The sequence below is a fragment of the Manis javanica genome, chromosome 11 (genome assembly GCF_040802235.1).
Source record: "Manis javanica isolate MJ-LG chromosome 11, MJ_LKY, whole genome shotgun sequence".
NCBI classification, from domain to species: Eukaryota; Metazoa; Chordata; class Mammalia; order Pholidota; family Manidae; genus Manis; species Manis javanica.
This window is the reverse complement of record NC_133166.1, coordinates 51,227,613-51,250,089: the sequence shown is the minus strand read 5'-3', so window position 1 is coordinate 51,250,089 and position 22,477 is coordinate 51,227,613. Positions and strand designations below refer to the sequence as shown.

The 22,477-nt window shown below is 33.1% G+C and overlaps 1 protein-coding gene across 2 annotated transcripts in view; it reads left to right on the top strand.

Annotated features, from left to right (window-relative positions):
• Nucleotides 1-22,477, top strand: part of DCDC1 (doublecortin domain containing 1) — a 496,388-nt gene that overhangs the window by 19,471 nt on the left and 454,440 nt on the right. For both annotated transcript variants that reach the window (XM_073216357.1, XM_073216358.1), the window contains exon 4: nucleotides 13,903-14,066. In XM_073216357.1, coding sequence (XP_073072458.1) covers nucleotides 13,909-14,066 — 158 coding nt within the window. In that variant the 5' untranslated portion in view covers nucleotides 13,903-13,908. The remainder of the gene's footprint in view (nucleotides 1-13,902; nucleotides 14,067-22,477) is intronic.

The window sequence follows — 22,477 nt, the reverse complement described above, 5'->3', positions numbered from 1 at the left end:
GCCCAGGTAACAAACACTCCTAACTTGTGAATTGTGAATAGTTGCCTCTTCTCTGATAACATGGAATCCCTAGAACAAATTCCCCCAAGTCTAAAATTTCTTTCTTAGTGTAGGATATAGAACTAAATACAAACAGATAAAGACTTATGCTTATCATAAACAAGCATTTTTACACATTATTATTATATATTTATATATATATTATTATATATTTCCTCATTTCATCTATGTAATAATCCTATAAGGTAGGTAAGGTGGATACTATTGTCATACACATGAGGAAATAAGACTGAGAAGTGACAGAGGCAAGATTTGAACTCAAGTCAGCTGGCTCCATATCTTCTGCATCTTCTGTCACAGTATCTTAGCTCCCATATATGAAAACATTTTCACTAAATGGCTAAAATTTTAGAAATAGAAGAACTTTAGAATTTCCCTGTTCTTACATTTCTCCCCACCTTGTTTTTAGACAGATACAGAAAATGAACCCAAGAAAGATTAGGATTTATCCCAGCTCAGGCCCAAACTAAAATCAGAACTTTAGAACTTTTTGGCCTACTTCTTGGTCCAGAACTTCTTGGTCGGGTAAATTATTGGTTATAGTCATGGCTTGGTGAATATAAATATTCTCCCCTTTTCTTACATTTTTTAGTTATAATTGAAATCAGTTATATTGGTGAAACTTTTTCATAGTGTAGGTATCTCCAAAAAACATTCTGGAATGTCCTAAGCTAAGCGTGGAAGTAAAGAATGTGACTGCCTTGTAAGTTGAGAGCAGAAAGGAAAAAGGTTGGCGGTAATTAATTCCTTCCATTTATATACTGATTCCCCAGTGCAAATAATGACTGAGGGACACTCTTCCCTCTCTAGCTTGGCAGTATCCCTGATTGACTGGTATTATGTAATCTTAGAAAGATAGTTAAAATGAAACAGTGACTTTTTTCCCCCCTAAGACATATAAATTATTATTTTAAATAGTAACAGGTTGGGAAAATAGGGATGTTAATTCCATAGTGAGGAACAGCAATTCTGGTCCAATAGGCAGCTTAGTTCAACATAGTGTCAGCTCTTGCCTGATTCTCTGACACAGACCGAATGTTTGATTTCATTTCCCAACTGGGGCCTCTTTCTATCATAGTTAAGCTTCTAACTTAGCCAGTTGGTCACATGACACAGAGGCTTCTCTCCTTGAAAGTTGGGTTTGTTTCTTTACTCCATACACTTGATCATTCTTTCATATCTCCCTTTTCTAACCAAACAATGGCTATTCTTCAAACTCTTCGACTTTTGAGTTTATATGTATATTTATATTTAAATACCACTCTGTTATTTATCATTTTGTCTAGTAATATAAGAGTCTTAATTCATTTACAAAACATTCTCTCTTCCCCTTCAAAATTTCTACCTAAGATGGGTTTATATCTTGTCCTTTGAAGTACCACTCAATTGAAGGAACAAGTCACTTTAGATCCCTGTAAAAAATAAAGGTCAAGTTGGAAAGCAAATAGATCCTCAAGAGACAGATGTGTCAATAATCATTGGTTTAGCATTGAAGCTAGTGTGCAAATTCTTTTCTTCCTAAACCATTTTTCCTATCCTGGATTGGAGAATAAAATAAAAAAGCTTACAACAGTGGAATAGAATACACTGTTCACTTTTTATTTGGTAATATGACTTATCATTCTATCAAAAAATACTGGACTGTCATCGGGCATATTTGCCTTTTCAGATACTATGTTGGTTCTTTTCCAGTATTTTATGTCCTTGGAGGTGTTGCTAATTGATTGTTTAACTTGTTATTATATATTCCCAGGTTAAACTAAACTTTCTAATTACCGAATAATTTCCCCCTTGTTTTAAAGATAGGTGTGTTTTCCCTTTTGCAGTCTCCAGGGATATTTTTCCACCAGTTTAAGATGGTCAAAGCAGAGGGAAATAGTTATAAGGATTGGGAGGAAAGATGAATAAAAAGATGATGTTCTTTTTTCCTCATATAGTAGCCACATGTGACCCATTCAATTTTATTTTGGCAGTCATAAATATTTGACTAATATTTTAACTCATTCTTTGGTCTTTCTAGAGTTTGTTTACTATCTCCCCCAGGGGGAAAAAAAACCTGATGCTCTTCAATAAAAGTAAATAGGATTATGCATAGTCATGATGAAGATGTTCCTCTTTCAAGCTAGTTCAGTCAATCTTTGGCCATTACAGTGCATGGTTTCTTTATCAAGGAGTTAGCACAAGGTGAGCCCTAGAGCACTGTTTTGTCACTTCATATTTGGTACCCTGCCTAGATGGTGAACTTTAAAAATGTTTAAATTCTCACTCCAGAAGAATGTTACATAATAGTTGTTATTGCAACAAATTGGAAGTATCCAAGTACATGCCCAAATTAGATTTGAAGGATTTGTTTCCCAATAACTGTTGGATAGTTTTCCTATTCTGTTTTCATTGGCTTACCAGTACTTTTCAACTGATTTCAAACTCCACGTAATGAATTATGGAATTACTTCCTTCTCCAGCCCTATAAAATATATGTTAAGCCCTTTTAAACTTTAAGTCTAAAATTCAGAACACTTTATCAATGTACATCCTGTGTATTCTAGGGTATCTGTAAAAGGAAGATTGTATTTTAATAAAAGAAGAGAAAGGAAAAAACTCTGAACTCTGAGTTAGTACATTGTCATGATGATTTTCGGATCATCTTTTCGAGTAGTGAATAGCTGATGGGTTAGCATTAAACTTCTTGAGCTTCTTTGTGATCCACGGGGCTTTCAGTTTTCTCATAGTCAACTGCTACATTTAGTGCATGTGAATAAGAAAAACTTATGCAAAATAAAAGAAAATTTCATGCTTGGGAGGAAAAGACATTTATGCAATATTACCCTTACAGAAAGAACTCACCATTAAAGTAATATAGAATGCAAGTAGTGTTTTTCCTGTCTTCATTTTGTAAAACTGATATAAAAACCTTAAGATTTCCCTCTTATCATTGGAAAACTTTTTTGAGCCTGCTCCTTTGGTATGTGATAATCTTTTATTTCTGAAGAATTAGGTGTTTCTCTAAAAGGGGAGCTAAAGCAAAGGTTGAACAATCTTTTACCTACAAAATATGCATATTTATGAAAAAAGTGTATACATTTGAAAAATTGCATGTATTTTTATGTTCCTATTGTTACTATGGCAACCACCACACTGCCTAGTATTTATGTTGTCTAAGAATCAGAGCACTTTTTCAAAAAAATAAATGTGCCAGGACCATTTATTTACTTTGGTGTTTAGAAAAATATTTATTCTAATGCATATTTTCGAAGAAAGATAGCAATAAATAATGTAAACTTCAGCCTGGTTTAAATGATACCTTATCATGTAGTATGTTTTTAAAATCAAAATAACAACATTTTTCTTTTCCTTGTTATAAAAATCAAATAAAGAACAGAAGTAATGAATTTTTAAAACTCATGAGTCAGTTTTGAAAGGTCTTGATTTTATTTTTAACACTTAATATTTCGACTCATAACAAATTCTCAAAATATGAAACATGAATGCTTAAGTGCTTAATGAATACTTAAAAACTTAATACTTAAATCTTAATATATCAGAAAACATAAGTAGTTTAAATTTCTGATTACAGATGCTTCTTTATCATCTCTGAATTAAAATATATTTTGTATTTTAAATTAAAGGCATGGTTGCTATTATTTTTCTTAGTTTAATTATTTCAATTGTTTCCTGACATATGTGATACATAAATATAATTCTTAATGTTAAATATCAGAATTGAAATTATGAAGCATAAAATCAGACATGTTTCATGTCACATATTACCTGTTAAGAAAAACTGCAATATAACATTTAAGTACAACAGAATAGTGAGCATATTGTCTCTGATACTTGTAAACAGGATGGAGCTGCAATTTCACAGTTTATTTTGACAGTATCTTTGTGAGAAATGTAATTATCAAATGAATTATAACATGTCTTAGTATTAAGATTATTAGTAGTAATTTTAATTGCCTTTTCCAAGATAATTGGATAACTTCTTATAAGTATATTGGAAAATGGGGTATTGGGCTAATTAGATTTTTTGAACTCAGATATCTTTAAATTATCTAGAAGTTTAACACATATATTCTATATTTTAGAAATTTCATTTTTTAATTAAATGGTTTTCCAAGAAGAATTAAAATAACTTATAGTCCATAAAATCTTGGTTATCCCTAGATATTCCTCCTTGAGTACTGATACGATGAAAAATCAAAATAGTGGCAATTTTCAAATTAAATTTTCACTACCAGTTAGGAAATTATGCTAACATTGGTACGGTTAAGAAATAATATTTTATTCCAGTAATGGGTGGTATTAGATGTGCTTTCTGATAGTTTGGGAAATTGGTGTATTTCTAGAAAGCAATTTAATTTGGAAATATACATTGACAGCCTTAAAATTGTTCCTACACTTTGATTCAGGAATATAACTGCTACAACTTCTTAATAACCTATTCAATAGTATGGCCAAAGGTATATAAAGGAATCACAGCTTTTTTGTAATAGGAAGCATTTGGAGCAAGTAGGTAGGCTATTAAACAAGTAATGTAATACATAAAAAATTATGTTCTTAAATATTTAATAGCATTGTAATTATCTTATTAACTGAGCATAGACATACATAAACTACATATTTAATATAGTCACATGTTTGTTTAAAGAAAAGACTCTATATATATCTCTATAAAGTCATAGATAAAAATCTTAAAACAAATATTCAAAAATTAAATGGTGGCTAACTCCAAGGGTGGGAGACTATAAGGGATTTTTTAAAATACTTTTCTCTCCAATCTTAATATGGGAATTTCTATAATAACTTTAGTTATCATCAAATTGTTTGTAATGAGACAAGTTAATTAAAATAATGTTTACATTCATTATAGTGAAAATTCAACTAGTGGAGGAACAACATTGTCTTGTTCAATATTTAATCCATTGTTCTTTTTTAGAGTCTGGAAATAGCTTGTACTTAATAAATGTTTGGTGACTGAATGGATGTATGATGGGATCAGGAGTTAGCAAAGTGGTTTTAGGGAAAATACATTTGGAGGACCACAAAGACGCCTTGTTTATGTTTAAGTAAACTTGATTTGCTTATCATAACAATTGGTGACAGGATAATAAAGTGAGAAGAATATTCAAGAACTGTTCTGCTAACCATTGTTCTGGTAGCATAGAATAAGGCAAAAATTAGATGGCTGGGTTTATCCTAGTACATTTAGTTTGTATGGTTGTACATTTATTGCTCTTAGAACAGAACAAACAAGCAAAAACCTTTGTTACTGAAATTCCAACAGGAAAAATAACTTATTTGACAGTCTGGATCTAAAGTCCTTAATCTCCCCACTCTTTTTTACCAACTGAACTATTATTTTAATAAAATAAGTTTTGATAACACCTTTTCTCTGTAATATAACTTACATTATAAAATAATAGACTGTTCTCTATATAGTAAGCTATATTTCTCATTGCAAAATTAATTTTAAAAATAATAATTAGGAATCTAGGTGATTAATATGTAATCTACATGTTTATAGACACTAAAAAGGTAGATGTCACTGAATTGAATAGTCAGCTTCTAGACAAGCTATGGGTGAGTTGGGCCTTTGCAAAAGGAGCTGTCTGAAATGGCAGCCATCTAGGTGTGTCCTAATGCACCTGAGTGTAGCAGCAACTAACATGATCTCCTGAACCAGTCATTATCTACTTTGACAATATCTTAATATACTTGGGGGTGTAGCCACAGGTATAATGGCTTCTACTGTGGTGCAGAGATACTATTTTATCATTTGTGGTAGGTTAATAGCAATTAAATCAGTGAGGTCAAATCAGATAGAAAGAAGTAATATATTCCACTGTTGGAATGCTACAGTAGTCCTCAAAGACAGATGAATATTCTGACTTGGTGGACTACAGGCAAGAACTCCACATAAGGATTTTCAAATATGCATTGGTTGGGATTGGTCTTTGGAGGTTAACTCTGACCTCTCCCATCAAATACGTACTGGCCATCTGTGCTGGAAATGGGAGAATAAAGCATCTTCATTAAATTAAGATAAATTTTTTTTAGAGCAACTTAAGATTCACAGAAAAATTGAGGGGAAGGTACAGAGATTTCCCGTATAACCATTGCCCCTATGCATACATACATACATCTCTTATTGTTAATACCCTCAACTAGAATGGTACATTTGTTAGAACTGATAAACCTACAATGACACATAATTATCCAGAGTCCCTAGTTTAGTTGGGATTTATTCTTGGTGTTCTATATTTTATGGTTTGGACAAATGTATTAATGACATGTGTCCATTATAGTATCATACAGAATTTATTTTCACTACCATAAAAATCCTCTGTGCTCTACCTATTCATTTCTACCCTGCCCTAACCTGGCAATCACTGGTCTTTTTAATGTCTCCACAGTTTTTCCTTTTCCAGGATGTCAGTAGTTGGGGTCATACATACAGCCTTTTCAGATTGATTTCTTTCACTTGATAATGTGCATTTAAGGTCCCTCCATGTTTTTTCATGGCTTGATAGCTCATTTCTTTTTAGTTCTGAATAATATTCCATTGTCTAAATATACCACAGTTTATTATCCATTCACCCATTGAAGGACATCTTGGTTGCTTCTAAGTTTTGGAAATTAGCAATAAAGCTGCAGCTTCTATGAATATCCACATGCAGGCTTTTGTGTGGACATAGTTTCAAATCCTTTGGGTAAATATCAAGAAGCATAATTGCTGAATCATGTAGTAAGAATATGTTTAGTTTTGTAAGAAACCACTGTCTTCCAAAGTAGCTGTACTATTGTGCATTACCACAGCAATAAATGAAAGTTTCTGTTGCTCCACATCCTTGCTAGCATTTGGTGTTGTGAGTATTCCAGATTTTGTCCATTCTAATAGATGTATAGTTGTATCTTACTGTTATTTTAACTTGCATTTCTATGATGACATATGATGTGAATCATCTTTTTATATGCTTATTTGCCATTTCTTTATCTACTTTGTCAGATGTTTGTTAAGATCTCTGGCCCATTTTTGAATTAGGTTGTTTTTTCATTGTTGAGTTTCAAGAGTTCTTTGTATATATTAGATAACAGTCCTTTGTCAGATACATCTTTTGCAAATATTTTCTCCCAATCTATGGCTTGTCTTCTCATTTTCTTGATACTGTATTTCACAGAGCAGAAGTTTTTAATTTTAATGAAGTCCAGCCTATCAATTATTTCTTTCATGGATCATGCCTTTGGTGTTGTATCTAAAAAGTCATTGCCTTACCGAAGGTCATCAAGGTTTTCTCCATGTTATCGTCTAGGAGTTTAATAGTTTTGTGTTTTGCATTTAGTTCTGTGATCCATTTTGAGCTAAGTTTTATAAAGGATATGAGGTCTAAATAATATTTAACAAGTACATAAACATGTAAAAGTCACTGGGATGGAGCTAAAACAGTTCCTTTGAAAGAAATGTGTATTGTTACAAACCTATATTTGAAAATAAGGTCTAAAACTAATGACCTAAGTTTCCACCTCAAGCACATAGAAAAAGGTAATTTAGAAACATGAAGGGATGATACATTATAACCAAATAGGATTTAAACCAGCAATCAAATGATATTTTAACATTCAAATGTAAATCAAGTTGTTCAGATCTACAAAAAGGCTTGCTAGCATTTTGAATAGGATGGCATAAAATTAGGGAGAATTGACATGTTAAAAATATCAAATCCTCCATGAATGAACATGACTCATCTTTCCACATAATCAAATACTTTATTTCCTCAGTGTTTTTAGTTTCTACATAAAGATCTTATACCAAAGCTACCAGAATTATAACTTAACTTTTTTTCATTTTTTGATGCTATTGTAGTTTTCTTTTTAATTTCAGATTCGTTGTTAATTAACAATTATTAACAATGGCTTATAAGATACAATTGAATACTTTATATTGACCTTAACCCATGACATAGTTTAACTTCTGTGTTCCTGGAGTTGTTTTTGTTGTTGTTTTGTAGATTCTTTGTCATTTACTATATAGACAACCATGTCATTTTCAAATAAAGACAGTTTTTTATTCCTTCCTAAAAAAAAAAAAAGGATATGAGGTCTGTATCTAAATTCTCTCTCTCTCTTTTTCTTTTGCATGTGCATGTCCAATTGTTTCAGCACCATATGTTGAAAAGACTGTTTTTGTGCCATTGTACTGACTTTGTTCCTTTGTCAAAGATAAATTGACCATATTTATGTGGGTCTATTTCTGGGCTTTTGTAGTTTTCCTATATAGGTCTTGCACTTATTTTGTTAGATTTATATCTTAGTATTTAATTTTTTAAATGCTAATGTAAATGGTAATATGTTTTTAATTTAAAATTCCACTTGTTTGCAACTGACTTTTGTATATTAACCTTGTATCCTGCAACCTTGATATATTGCACCTGAAGCTTTGTGAGATGATGACAATCTCATAACTTCTTGTCTCTCCTTGTGCCTTTCTTCCACATCCATGCTTTTGTCTGCTTCTTGTATTTGCAGCCCACTAGAAGGAAACGTATAACATGAGTCTGAGTATTTAATTCTGTTATACAAGGTATGAAAACAGATAATGAAAATCATAAATGTTGAGTACAGATAGTAAGCTAATAGCTTATGAAGTACAGGTGAAATTCATAGGATGTGTTAAATATAGATATGAGTAAGCAATTAGTTTGGAAAACAATGACAGAATTCAGAAGATGTACTAACTATACATAGTAAGCAAGTTAATAACCTATAAAACATACCAAGATAAATAGAATAAATGGCATATATAATGGAACAGACTAGTTTTATTCATTTATTAGAAATGGAGAAAGAATAAGTCATGGAACAGTGAACAGTGTAGCACAGAGAAGGCAAATAGTGCATCTTGGACATCTTACTACACTGATGGACAGTGACTACATTGGGGTATGAGTGGGGACTTGATAATATGGGCGAATGTAGTAACCACATTGTTTTTCATGTGAAACATTCATAAGAATGTATATCAATAATACCTTAATAAAAAAATTTAAAAAATTTGATGAGATAATGACAAATTTTAATTTGGTATTATTAGGTACTCATAGATTATAAAAATCTTATAAAAACTTATAAAAGTTTGATGTTTCAATCTTTTACATTTTTTTTAATGTTCAGAATGTCCCATCTTTGGCCAGTAGAATTCTCTCTAAGTTGGTTCCTATGTCTTTTTGACATGCCCACTTGTCTTTGATAGCTTTCTTGTTTTCAGGCATGACAAGATGCCATATGTTCATGGTACATTTCTGGCCTCAGATCTGAATACTATAGGGATCTAAAAACATTGAAAACAGTAACAGGCTGTTTATCTAGAGTTGGAAATTTTACATCCTTTCTTTTTCTCCCTAAACTTATATTTCCACTCCATTTCTTCTATGGATTTTGTCTTTTATGCTTGAAAGTCTTTTATAGGTTTTCTTTATGTAAGTATATATGTGGAAAGCAAGGATCTGGACATTGATTTGCTTAAAACTATCCACATATGCATGCTCCTTGGAAAGTCTTCATGTACTGTTTATTACTGGTACTTAGTGCCCCTACTTGAAAATGATCAAGCCTCTCCTCTTCAATAGCTAACACATGGTACCTACTATGTGCCAAGCATGTCAACTTTATAAAGTGGCTACTATTCTTAACTCCATTTTACAGATGAAAAATCTGATGCACAAAGAGGTTATGTGATTTGTCTGAAGTGTCATAGCTGGTAAGCAGGTAACAGAAATGTAAACCCAGATGCTGTCTGGTGTCAGAGTCTAGGCTTATAACCACAATGTACTCGAATACCATTTTTAAAAATGGGTGGGAGAGGAGATGTAGGAGTGAGCATTAGAGAACTCATATTCATGTAAAATTATTAAGAGATGAGAAGTAGACAAATAGTGGCTTTTCAGTGTGTCAGTGAATAAACTATGCATGTGTTAATAAAACATAAGGCAGTGCCTTTATCTGTACTCAACTAAAATAATGTAGTATTTAGTGTCAAATTAAAATCAACACATTTTTATTTCTTTAATTTCTAATTAACAATTAGTTCTTATTTAATTAGTAATGTGCAGGAATATTATCTGAAAGCCTACTATATTCTGCATATTCTATTTAATCTGTTAATAATGTTTTTCTTTTAGTGAGGATGAAACTGTTTTATTACAGAAGTAACATTACAAAAGAAATATTGCACTTAATAGTGGTAATGATTTCACACTTACATAATTTGTTCCACCTAAATGCATCCTGAAACTATTTTTCATGGAAGAAAAACTCTACCTATCACTAAAATGATTACCTCCTCTGGTGAAGATTAGGATTCTAATCATGCATAAATAAAAACTGTTGCTATTTTTCAAGAGATATTTTTGAATAATTTGATGCAAATTTTTAATTTTTTAATAATTGGAATATATAATAAAAACACCAGGACAATAAAAGGATTTCATTCTGCAAGGTGATTTATTCTCTAATCATATAATTTTGCCTTGCTATAGATAGCTGGAATTTTTTCACTTATAAGTATTCTGCAATTAGGAAGGACTCAACCTATGAAAGAATTGAACAGGCACTGGTTCTTATGGAAGCCTGAGAAAAGATCCTCAGCTCTTCTATTATTGTGAGAAACCTCAAAGCAGAGGGGTAGAGTGAAGGCCAACAGCCCTTTGTTCTCCATTTGGAATACCAGAGGAGTGCTGGGCAAGGAAAGTGTCTCTTTTTTAAACTATGTAGAAAGAGATACCTGTTTTTTTCTTGATATAGATTCAGATTCACCTAACATTTAATGAATGTCCACCATGTGCCAAGCACTGGCTGTGCCAAATGTCTTTCACATTTATCATTTATTATTTAATCATCATAAGCATGTGGATTGCTGTTTTGAAAATGAGAAAACTGAAGCTCAGACAGATTATAATGCTCAAGGCTATGTGGTTAGAAATTAGCAGAGAAAGACATGATCTTCATGTATTATAGGTATATATTTTTCCAAAATGCTTGTGAGTGGAAGTTCTATTGCAGTTCTTTTTCTTCCATATACATAATTAGCAGCAAGTCTAGTATCATACTTTTTGAGTTTCCTGTCCCTTATAGATTATCTAAGAACTTAAGGAGTTAATTGTAGTGCAAAAAGGAAATTCTCTAAATGTCTTCTCCCAAATGTGAATGCTGGTGGTCAGTATGCCTGCTGGCGCTGCTGGTGCTGTTAGTCTTGCTGTGGTTGCCATGGCTTCTTCTGACCTACGTCACCATTACTGATCCCATTATATCTGTTGTCTGACTCTACTAATCCACATTTCAGGGAAGTTTTTATGGCTTCAGTTCTAGCTCAGCCTTGCAGGCTGACATGGTCTTTGAAAGATGGGTATGAGTCAGGATTCTCCAGAAAAACAGAACAAATTCTCTGAATGTATATATCTATTGTGGAAGCTTAGTGAATCTAAAAGGCCCAAGGCCCAAGGCCCAAAGCCCCAAATTACTGGACTCTCAGTTAAATTTAGAATCCAAGCCATCCTAGTCTTCTCATTTCCTGTTCTAAGCTAATACCATACATTTTAGGATCTTGAAAGCAGTTTAGTTAAAGGACTATCAGGAGTTTCAGGATTAGGTTCAACTGCAAACAAAGACCCAAACTAATATTGTTTTGAACAAGCTAGAGGTTTATTTCTCATGTGAAAGTTGGTAGGTAGGTAGTTCAATGTTGCTATGGTATTCAATGTTGTCGGAGATTCAGACTCCTATCTTCCCTGGGGTGGGACTTTCATCCGTAGTATTGTATCAAAGTTAAAGCTGTCCAGTCCAGTGTCAACCTTCATGTCTTCATTGTAGGTAGCAGAAAGTAGGAAGAAGAGCAGTGAACTCACTTGCATAGATCATTTCCACTAGTATTTCATTGGCCAGATTTGTTCATATGGCCCTACATAGCTGAAAAGAAGACTGGAAAATAGTCTTTATTTTGGGCATCCGTATGCCTCAGTTATAAATCAGGGATTCTAAATTGTAGAAGGAAAGAATGGATATTGGCAGGTAGTTGGCAGTCTCTGCCACAAAAAATTTATACAAGTATTAAAAGATAGTAATATCTAGACAAGTCAGGACACTGAAATGCAGTTATTTTGATGCATTTGATGCATTTAACAAAGCAGCCAAAGTTATCTTAAAAAAAAAAATCATACTACTCACCTGCTCCAAATACTGCAATTCATTCAAAGTCCTAACAGTGTCCTGTAAGGCCCAATGTCAACCCCACCCCATTGTCTTTCTGACTCCATCCCAGCAATATTCCCACTTGTTCATCTATTTATCTGCTCTTGCTATTCCATCACTTGCCAGGTATACTCCACTTTAGGGCCTTTGCACTGTTTCCTGGATGTTGTATGGCTAACCCCCTTCCTCTTTCAGGTCTTTGACCAGACATTTCTACCTCATTAAGGTGAGGAATAAAAATAAGGTATATTTTAAATCTAAAATTGGAGGGAGGTTGTAGATATTATATACAACTTTTCCAGAGGAAATTTAAATAAAAAAGAAACAATTCTAGATCTTTTAACATTTTTAAAGAAATTAATATTTAGATCTATAATCATTTACCCTCACTAGAATGTAAGCTTCTCAAGGGCACAATTTTTTCTGCTTCATTCACTGAAAAATTCTGAGTACCTAGAACAATGCCAAGTGTAGTGTAGGTACTCAGTAAATAATCTGTGGATGAATGAATGCTTTTATTTCACAGTAGTAGTAAAAAGGTAAAAATAGTATTTTTTTTATTATCTTACAAATAATATCCTTCCCTTAGTAGTGTTATGTCATATTACCTTGGACTCCTTAACCTCGTAGGACATCAGTGATGGGACTTCCTAGCTATTTTTATCAGCATTGTGAGTGGGTGATTACACTTGATTACACTATGGAAAGGACCCTATAACATTCTGTGGCACTATTTCTTATAGGTATAGTCTCTTGGTCTTAAGAAATTTTAGGTTGTGTGCATTACTCAGGATTTCTAGGTTGCAAATCAGAGTATCCCAACTCAAACTAGCTTAAGCAAAAAAAAAAAAAGAAAAAAAATCTGTTGGTTCACATGCAGGAAACACAAGAGATGTGATTGTTTTTAATAATTGGTTTCAGGGATTCAAATGTTGTCATTAGGAATCTCTCATTTTTTAATCTCTCTTCAACTCTGACTTTTGCTTTCACCTGTTTTGGCTTCATCCTCCTTGGTGGAGTTTGCATTTTTTTTTTCTTAAAGCTGGCAATCCCAGAGAACAGAACACTACTTTGTCTTCTTCATCAGGACCGTGACTTAGCAATCACTGTGTCTGGGGAAGGCACTTTGACTGGCCAGCCTTGGACACACTCACTTCCCTGTCAGGAAAGCAAGGCCACCTAATTGACAGTCCCATCAGAATCAGGAAGGAAGAAGGTAGGTTCCAAAGACAAGTGAATGAAGGACAGATTTTTTTTTTAAAGGAAGAAAGAAAAAGCATTGTATTACACTTTTCAATAACATATTCCTCATGTTAAGTTTGTATAATGAGTGATTTTCTAGCAAACAGCAAGAACTAAAATTCTTTACAACAAATGATACTTGTTTCTTTCTTAAGTAAGATTATACAAATCAAAGACTTGGATCTATAATTTTGTTTTCCTTTAGGATTTCATCTCTGTTCATTTCTAATGAGGTCTTACATTTAGTAATTGCTGTATAGTCTAGCTCATGAGGAGTACATTGTGATTAGTGCCCAGCCTCACTTTCTAGCCAGGAGGATTTTACATATTTAATAAAATAATATTCTTCTTTACTCTTAGCTGCAAATGGCAAAAATAGAAACAGAGGATCACAGGGCAGCACTCTCTCAGTCTTCTTTATTGCGCTTGACTAAAGCCATGGAGGTATCACAGCAAAGCAACCATGAAGGTGCCTTCAGTGGGGAAAAGCCAATGTACAAATATATTTCAAGTGATTTACCAAGGTAAGAATATTATTTTAGCAACTTAAACTGAATTCTGAGGGGAATGAAAGTGCTTATAGAAAGTTGTTTATATAAATGCTCACTTTTTGGTGGAGATGATGTCAGTAATAACTTGGAGATGTGATAGGCTATGAAGGTTGTTGCCTGGGGTAGAGCCCTTTAATTTTTTGTATTTTATGGGAATAAAAAAAGATGATGCAATAAACATGAATTATCCCTGGAGCTTGACTTAGATAGCATAATGATAGCAGTAATTGCATGGCTGATAATATTTGCTGTGTGCCAGAACCACACTTAATATTTAACCTGCATTGTATATATTTCGTTCTCAAAACAACTCTGTGGTGAATATAAGGTAGATTGTATTTTAAACATTTCTATTTTACTTATGAGGAAACAAAGACCTAGAGAGGTTAATTAACTCTACCAAGATCACACACCTGGTAAACAGAGAAGGAATGGTTAGAATCCAAATGGATCTAACACTCTACAGACGGAACTCTTAACTATTTATTCTACTGTGATTCTCTGAAATATAGGGCAGAGGACACAGAGGTATTTTTCCTGTGTTTTTTGTCTATTAGAAAGTAAAAGAACAAAAATGTCTCTGTCAGGTATTGATAAGCTTTTGGCTGGATAGATGTGATACCATAGTTTTTATGTTAAATAGAAAACATAGACTGTAAAACCACTGAAGAAAATATTCATAGATTAGGGATTGTGTTAATCTCCTTATAGAAATGCTAGGTCATCTTTTTATCTTAGAACAGCTTCATTGTTTTTTGTGTGTGCCACCAAGTTTAGATGAATGTGCAATCTAGACTTTTAGCTAATCTCTGCTTTGCTTTATTCCTCTGAGTTATGAGTGCATATTAGCCATGTGTGAGATCATTTACACAGGGTACTAGCTATATGGTTTGACAATTTTTTAGAAAATCATTACCCAGTTTTGTATTGTAGAGACTTGTTAGTCATGACAGTGCTCTTCCCAATAAAACAATGGAACACAATTCTAAAAAAGATTTTCAAGTATTCCTTTATACAGATGCTAATGGTAAAAGTAATATGCTTTGCACATTTTTATTGACTGTAGAATCTATTTTTACCAATTTTCCTTTTCAAAATAGTACTGTATCAGCTAATCATTCCAACTCTCCTTTATTTTTTCCTGTTAGAGATAATTGTAATTTCATTAACTGAATTTCTTTCTCTTTTTTCTCATTTTCTTTCTTTGATTCTAATCTCTTTAACTCTGGCTTTATTCATCCTTTTTTTTTCTTATTTTTTCTTATGCTTTTATGTGACACTTTCCTCCTGTCTGTTTTTAATAGTTTGTTTCAATGTGTTCCTTCTATTTATTTGTCTGAATCCTAACTTTTTTTCTGTCACTATTGCCTAGTACCATCAACTTTGATTATGATGACCTACTGTGGATAAAATGAGAGTTCCTGTGGCCAGGATTCTCACCTGGCCCTGGTTGACTAGCTCACTGTACACCTGTGGGTAATACATTGCTATTGACTCTATATGAAGAGCTCCACCCAGTACTCTGGGTGTGACACGGTGGCATGGCTGCAAGGCTGCAGGAGGGCAGAGCAGAGCCTGGAGTGGTGGCAGCACTGAAGATAGAGGCCCAGAGAACGGCTGTGTCGGACAACTGTGCAGAAGGGCCTAGAGGACGGCTCTGCAGACAGTGGGGCTCAGAGGCAGAGACCGGCTTGCTGCATGCAGACTCGCTCTGAGTGAACGGGATTTTAGTGACTGACCGGCCACCTGGAAATAAAGTTGGGTATAACCCTTGCACCCAAGAACGTTTTGCTGTCAATTTCTTTGGTCACATTGAATCCATAGCGAACTTGCTTGGGGCTGAAACCCATTGGCAAGATTGGCAAGACACCTACAAAATGAAGTAACACTCTTCTTGGCAGTTGAATGGAAAGTCAAATACAATGCCCAGAGGTCTTTTTTTTTCATGACAAAGAAAATGATGAGTTTCAGCCTGAAAAGGTTCAAGTTCATAAAGGCTAGTGGTAATCTAAGATCTGTTGGTATTAATATGGTTATAGAGAGAGACAATTTTCTCTGCAAGTAAAGACATTTTTCCCCTGATTGAGGTTAAAACTTCTCATCTCATTCTTGTTTTCCTTGCCACCTTTCTTCCAGAATCTTTGTGATCTTTCTATGAGAAATAATTATTAAATATAGTCAATCTGTTGTTCCTTTACCTATATCACAGACATAGTACTCTTCTTCACTAATTACACACACTATAAAATATGCCCACATATGTTAGATCCATTCATTACAACCATACTGTGACCAGTCACCTTATGCTCATGTTATTATCTGATGATGTTACTCTTCTTTTCTCTCTTTTTTTGTGTTCTTTCAGTGTTTATCCTCTGTCACTCCATGTTGTATTTGTTTGTAACAGACTGAAAACTGCTGTGCCAGGATCCTGCCCTCAGCAACAAAACTAAATCACCAATAGTATAAATGAGTTCATCATATTGTGCCAAAGAAGGTCCAATTCTCCCATTTTTATGACTTATTACTAGGAGGTCAGATGATTGGAAAGTCTATCTTCACTCCTGTGGCTATGTCCAGGAAAGCTGCACAATAGGAAACTTTTGCCACCCAGCTGTAGTCTGATGTATTATTCTCAGGTTAACATGAAACAGGGCATCAACCTTTGAGATATGGATGGCAGGATCAATCGTTTATTGACAATAGGGATAGTTCTACCATATTTATAGAAGGTATCTCCAAGTGCTGAGTAGTTGTTTTCCAAATTAAAATAGCATTTTAAAATTAAGAGAATGTTGTAAGCAATTAATATCTTTCTATCCTGCATATAAATATTTTGTTTGCATGATTTTTAGCTGATCATCTAAGGATATAATTTTGTGTCTTTTAATATAGAAATTTTCAGTAGTTTGTTATTCTACTTGCATGTGAGTGTATTACTCACTTTTTCAGTTCTCTGAGAGGGAAAATTATCTCCAGTACAGTAAATGAGGACTTAAAAAATCAGTTTTAAAAGTGAATTACCAACAGTTTTTAGTTATAGATTATCTGGGTTGCTTTTTCACAAATTTTGCTTTCAAAGAGACTAACAGTATCTGATCCATTCATATGTTTTTTCATATCATTTTAGTTATCTTAGATATTTTTAATTGGAATGAGTCTTAGGTTTTTTTTTTGAAATAAAACATTTGGTTATAGCACCTTTTCTAGGGGTAGTTTGTAGTAATTTCATCATTCCAAAGATGTCAGTTTTTACCATGGATAGAATGGGCAGCAAGAGGGAATGAGGAGGAGACAGCAAAAGTGAATAAAGCAGGGCAACAACTTCACTGTTTTGACCTCTATTGCCCAACAAATTACACTTTCTTCAGTTCATAATTTTTTTCAGATTTTTCCTTTAAGTTTTAAAATAAGCTCTTTATATCTAAATATTACTTCATTTAAATATGTTAAAAGAGTAGTTTTTTTTAATTTTTGAAAATTTAAATTTCTTCCAGAAAAGTTATATGTACTATCTACAACCTCCCACAATTTTGGATTTAAGATGTACCTGATTTTGATTCCTTTGCTCTTTTGCACAAGAAGTTTTCTTACTTTCCTTTGGATGGGATGGTTTATGCCCCAATCCTATACAAAGATGGTTCCTTTACAGATTTTAGAGATTTCTCTTCTTTTTTAGAATTTCCTTTTACAAAAGTAAACAAGTTCAATTTAACAAACATTGAATATCTCCTATAGGGTACATATATGTACTTAAAACATAACATATTAGTTATTATTCAGTCATTGAGTTGCAAGTAAAATTTGACACATGCATTATAAAATAACCAGGAGTTGCTCTGCATTTGGGATACCTTTACCAACCTTTCTGGGCCAAACTAGAATTATATTTTCTTCTGGTATTAAATCAGATTTGGGGGGAATTATTCACTTTCATTATTATCATTTTTGTTATTCATTCTCTATGATGTTTAAATCACATTTTATTTAACAATTGTAGAAAGTTATATCTTAGAAGTTATTCATTTCATCAAGTTGGGGAAAGGGTGGGATGAAGTTTAATGAAATCTTTGCACTTTGACTAGTCCAGAGATTTTGTATACATTTATATTCACCAAACATATGTGTGGGTATTTCTTTTATCTGTTGCATTCCAGTATTTTAAGCTGGATATTTATTATGGAATGTACTTAGGGTCATTTTCCCTTATGTTTACATTGTCTTATTTGTATTTTCTCCAATTAGAGTTAAATGGTAATAGAATAACGATAAATTTTACAAATGACAATAATAAAAAATCCCAGGAAGGTTTAAATGCCATAGGAATATAAAGCAAGAAATATATGCTTGTCAAATATACAGTATAAATAAATAATTTAGATGAAAATGGTTAACTACAATTAACAAAGCAACTACCAAATAAAAAGGGGCTAAAGAGTGGTTGTTAGATTTGATGTGCTCCATTGTATATTGTAAGTAATTGCTATCCATGGAAATTCTACGGCTTCTGTATAAGAAAAAGAGACATTTTGACAGGCAACACTGGTATGAAGTAACAGCAAGTACAAATACTCAGCAACTGTCATTATTCTGCTGTTAAATTCACATCCAAACTGTGTGATAACTGTTGAGCCACGATCTGTCAAAGTAGCCATGCTTCCTACTTATGAATAGAATTGTTAGTTAGCCACATGCAAATTTCTGCTATAGAAGTCTTTGTGTTTCAGAAAGGGGGAAATAAAAACTCTGTCATTTTATGCTTTTGCTGAATTTCTGCTGAAATTTTTCTGATTAAGTAGAAGTAGAATTTTTAGAAAAACCATATAGTTTTTAATTTTATCCTATTATAAAATTAATTCAAAATTAATAAAGATTTTGGATAAAACTAAAAGTAAACAAACATGATTAGAAATCTGAATGTGTAAGTTAGGTTACTGTTAGCATAAAGTGAGAGAAAACTCAACTGAAAGTGACTTTAAAAATGAGGAGCAGTCATTATCTTAAGAATTTCAGAGGCAGGGTAAATCTAGGGTTAAATGCAGTGGCTCAACAGTGTTATCAAAGAGCATGGCTCTTTGTATCTTTCTGCCATCCTCAGAATATTGGCTTGATTCTTGGGTTTGACCCCTCCTAGTCACAAGATGGCCCATCACATGTTTGCTCAATAATGTCTGACTGAAGAAGATGGGTGCTTGATCACTTATATCTCTTTTTGATTACTAAAAAATAACTTACCCCAGAAGACATTTCCTCATTTCTCACTGGTCAAAATTAGATCACAAGCTGATTGCTTAGCCTGTAAGGGCAAGGGAGGTGGAATTACCATCACTGGTGTTAGATCATTGAGGATTCATCCACTGGAGCTGACCAGGGCATATAGAAGGGGTGAGTCCTTGAATATAACTGAGGGTTTTCATCTAAGGATAAAGGCAGGGAATGACTATTAGATAAATAAACATTATCTGACATAAATATTGGCTTTGTCTTTATTGTATTTTACTTTTTAAATGGTGTTTGTTTCTTCCCAATGGCATTTTTGTGACACATTTTTGTATGTCATAATTGTCAAAGAATAGCTCCTGCATATCAATCACTGGTTCAGCTCCTGTGGAAATGTAAAATATATAAAACAAGGTTCTTACCCTTGCAGAGTGGGATATGAAGTCATATAACAAATCACAAAGCAAACATATCAATATGCAAAACAATCTATCACTACCTACACAGGACCTGGGAGAATGATTTGGAATAAAGAATGACTAGGATCTGGTGGGGATAACTCTTCTCATGTGTTTTGCCAACTTGAACAGCTTTATTGAGGCTTTTTCTATACCCCAAATCCCTGAATTTATCCTTCATAGTAATCAGTACTTTTCCTTCAGAGTACTAATCATAGTCAGTAATTATAAATTTCTATGCATGACTATTTGTATAACATTTCTTTCACTAGACAATTGTTATGGAAAGAGTTCTAGAAAACATAATCACAGAGTTCAGATTAACATTTATTAAATATTTATTTATTGAAAGATATATAGTAATGGGTAGATAATAGCTGAAGCAAAAAGGATACAGGCAAGAACTATGCAAGGCAGTATGGTACAATTACAGCTGAGGGATACTACAGGGGGGCCCTCAGTAATAAAGTGTGACTTTATTAGTTTTTCACAAATTGCTATAAAAAGGCACTAAGATTCACTAGAGCTAAAAGCAGAGTGAGAAGAAAAATTGCTTTTGTCAAAACTATAGTTATACTCTTAAGTCTTATCATCATCTATCTACTTTTTCTGTACTCCTCCTTGAGCATGTTTTCTTATATTTTTAGATCTCACATATTTACTTAGTTGTTGCTTTGTGAAGCAAAAATTGTAAATTAGATTTAATGAAAATCACAGAGAGTAAAGCATAATTAAATACTAGCCTGGGATGTCAAGGGGGTTAAAATTCCACAATGTATAAGATCTGTCCCTGTTAATCATTTTGATTAATAGAAAGTGGTTAAATAGTACAGTTTGAGAAAAGAATAAAAGCTTAGTTAATCTGTTAATGTACTTAACGGCTTTGTAATTCTCTGACTTATCATATCCATTATATCATATGTAGAAAGTATTTTTAAGATTCATTTACCTAAAGTTTTCTAGTTTTTAATTAATTGATAGTTTTTATTCCATACTGCTTTAAGGTGAAATTCTAACATGTTTTACTCCACCTTCATCTAAGCATACATAAAATCCTTAAATATTGACATAGTTTATATACATAGACACACACATACCACATTTGTCTACATTCTTTTTTTATGACTTAATTTCAAATTGTTAAAATAAGTCTACTTTTTCCAGTAACTGAAAATAAACTAACTCTGAAATAACATAGCTGGGTTTTTCTTCTTTTGGCAGAGGAAAAAGCTCTTTTTTTAAAAATTGAAGTATCATTGATGCACACTCTTCTATTGGTTTCAAGTATACCACCGAGTTACTTGTATTATTAAACTTTCACGTCCACTAATGCAATTACTATCAACATAGGAAGACGTTACAGAATCATTGATTATATTCTACATGATGCACTATTATCCCTGTGACCAACTATATCTTTGAGAATTCTTGTACCCCTATGTCCCCCTTACCCTTGCCACCACTCCAACTTCTCTCCCATGGTAACTACCAGTCATTTCTCAGTATCCATGTGTCTACTGCTGTTTTGTTCATTTTGTCTTGTTTGGTTTCCACAAATAAGTGAAATCATATGGAATTTGTATTTCTCCACCGGGCTTGTGTCACTTAGCATAATACCCTCTAGATCCATCCATGTTGCAAATGGCAGGATTTCTTTTCCTTTTATGGCCAAATAATATTCCATTGTATATATATACCACATGGTATATATATACCACATCTTCTTTATCTATTTATCTATGGACACTTAGGTTGTTTCCATATCTTGGCTACTGTAAATAATGGGTCAGTAAACATAGGGGTTCATATATCTTTCTGAATCAGGCATTTTGTTTTCTTTGGGGAAAATTCCTAGAAGTGGAATTGCTGGGTCACATAGCACTTCTATTTTTAGTTTTTTGAGGAACCTCCATACTGCTTTCCACAGTAGGTGTACCAATTTACATCCCACCAACAGGGTAGGAGGGTTCCTTTTTCTCGACATCCTCACTGACACTTGTTATTTCTTGTCTTTTGGATGGTGGCCATTCTAACTGGTGTGAGGTGATATCGTGGTTTTTGATTAGCATTTCCCTGATGATTTGTGATGTGGAACATCTTTTCATGTGCCTGTTGACCATTTGTATTTCTTCTTTGGAGAAAGGTCTGTTCATTTTTTAATTAAGGTATTTGTTTTTTGGTGTTGAGGCATAAGAGTTCTATATAGATTTTGGATGTTAATCCCTTACCAGATAAATCATTTATGAATATATTCTCCCATACCATAGGTTGCCTTTTTGTTCTGCTGATGGTGTCTTTTGCTGTACAGAGGATTTTTAGTTTGATGTAGTCCTACTTGTTCATTTTTTATTTTGTTTCCCTTGTCCAAGGAGATGTGTCCAGAAAAAGTTGCTCATGCTTATTTTCAAGAGATTTTTGCTATGTTTTCTTCTAAAAGTTTTATGGTTTCATGTTTTACATTAGGTATTTAAGTTGATTTTTTTTAAAGCAGGCATACCAGGATATTTACATACAAATGAATACCTCTTGCCTTCTTCTCCCCACTTAAAATATCTGCTTTATGAAGTTAATTAATTCTAATAATAATGCCATTTTTCAAAGCATTTTTAAAAGTTCATCTTTAGATTTGCCACCAGAATCTGTGGCACTTTCTTTTAAATATCCTCAGTATTGACTGATGACAAACTTAATCTTAGGAAGTGCATT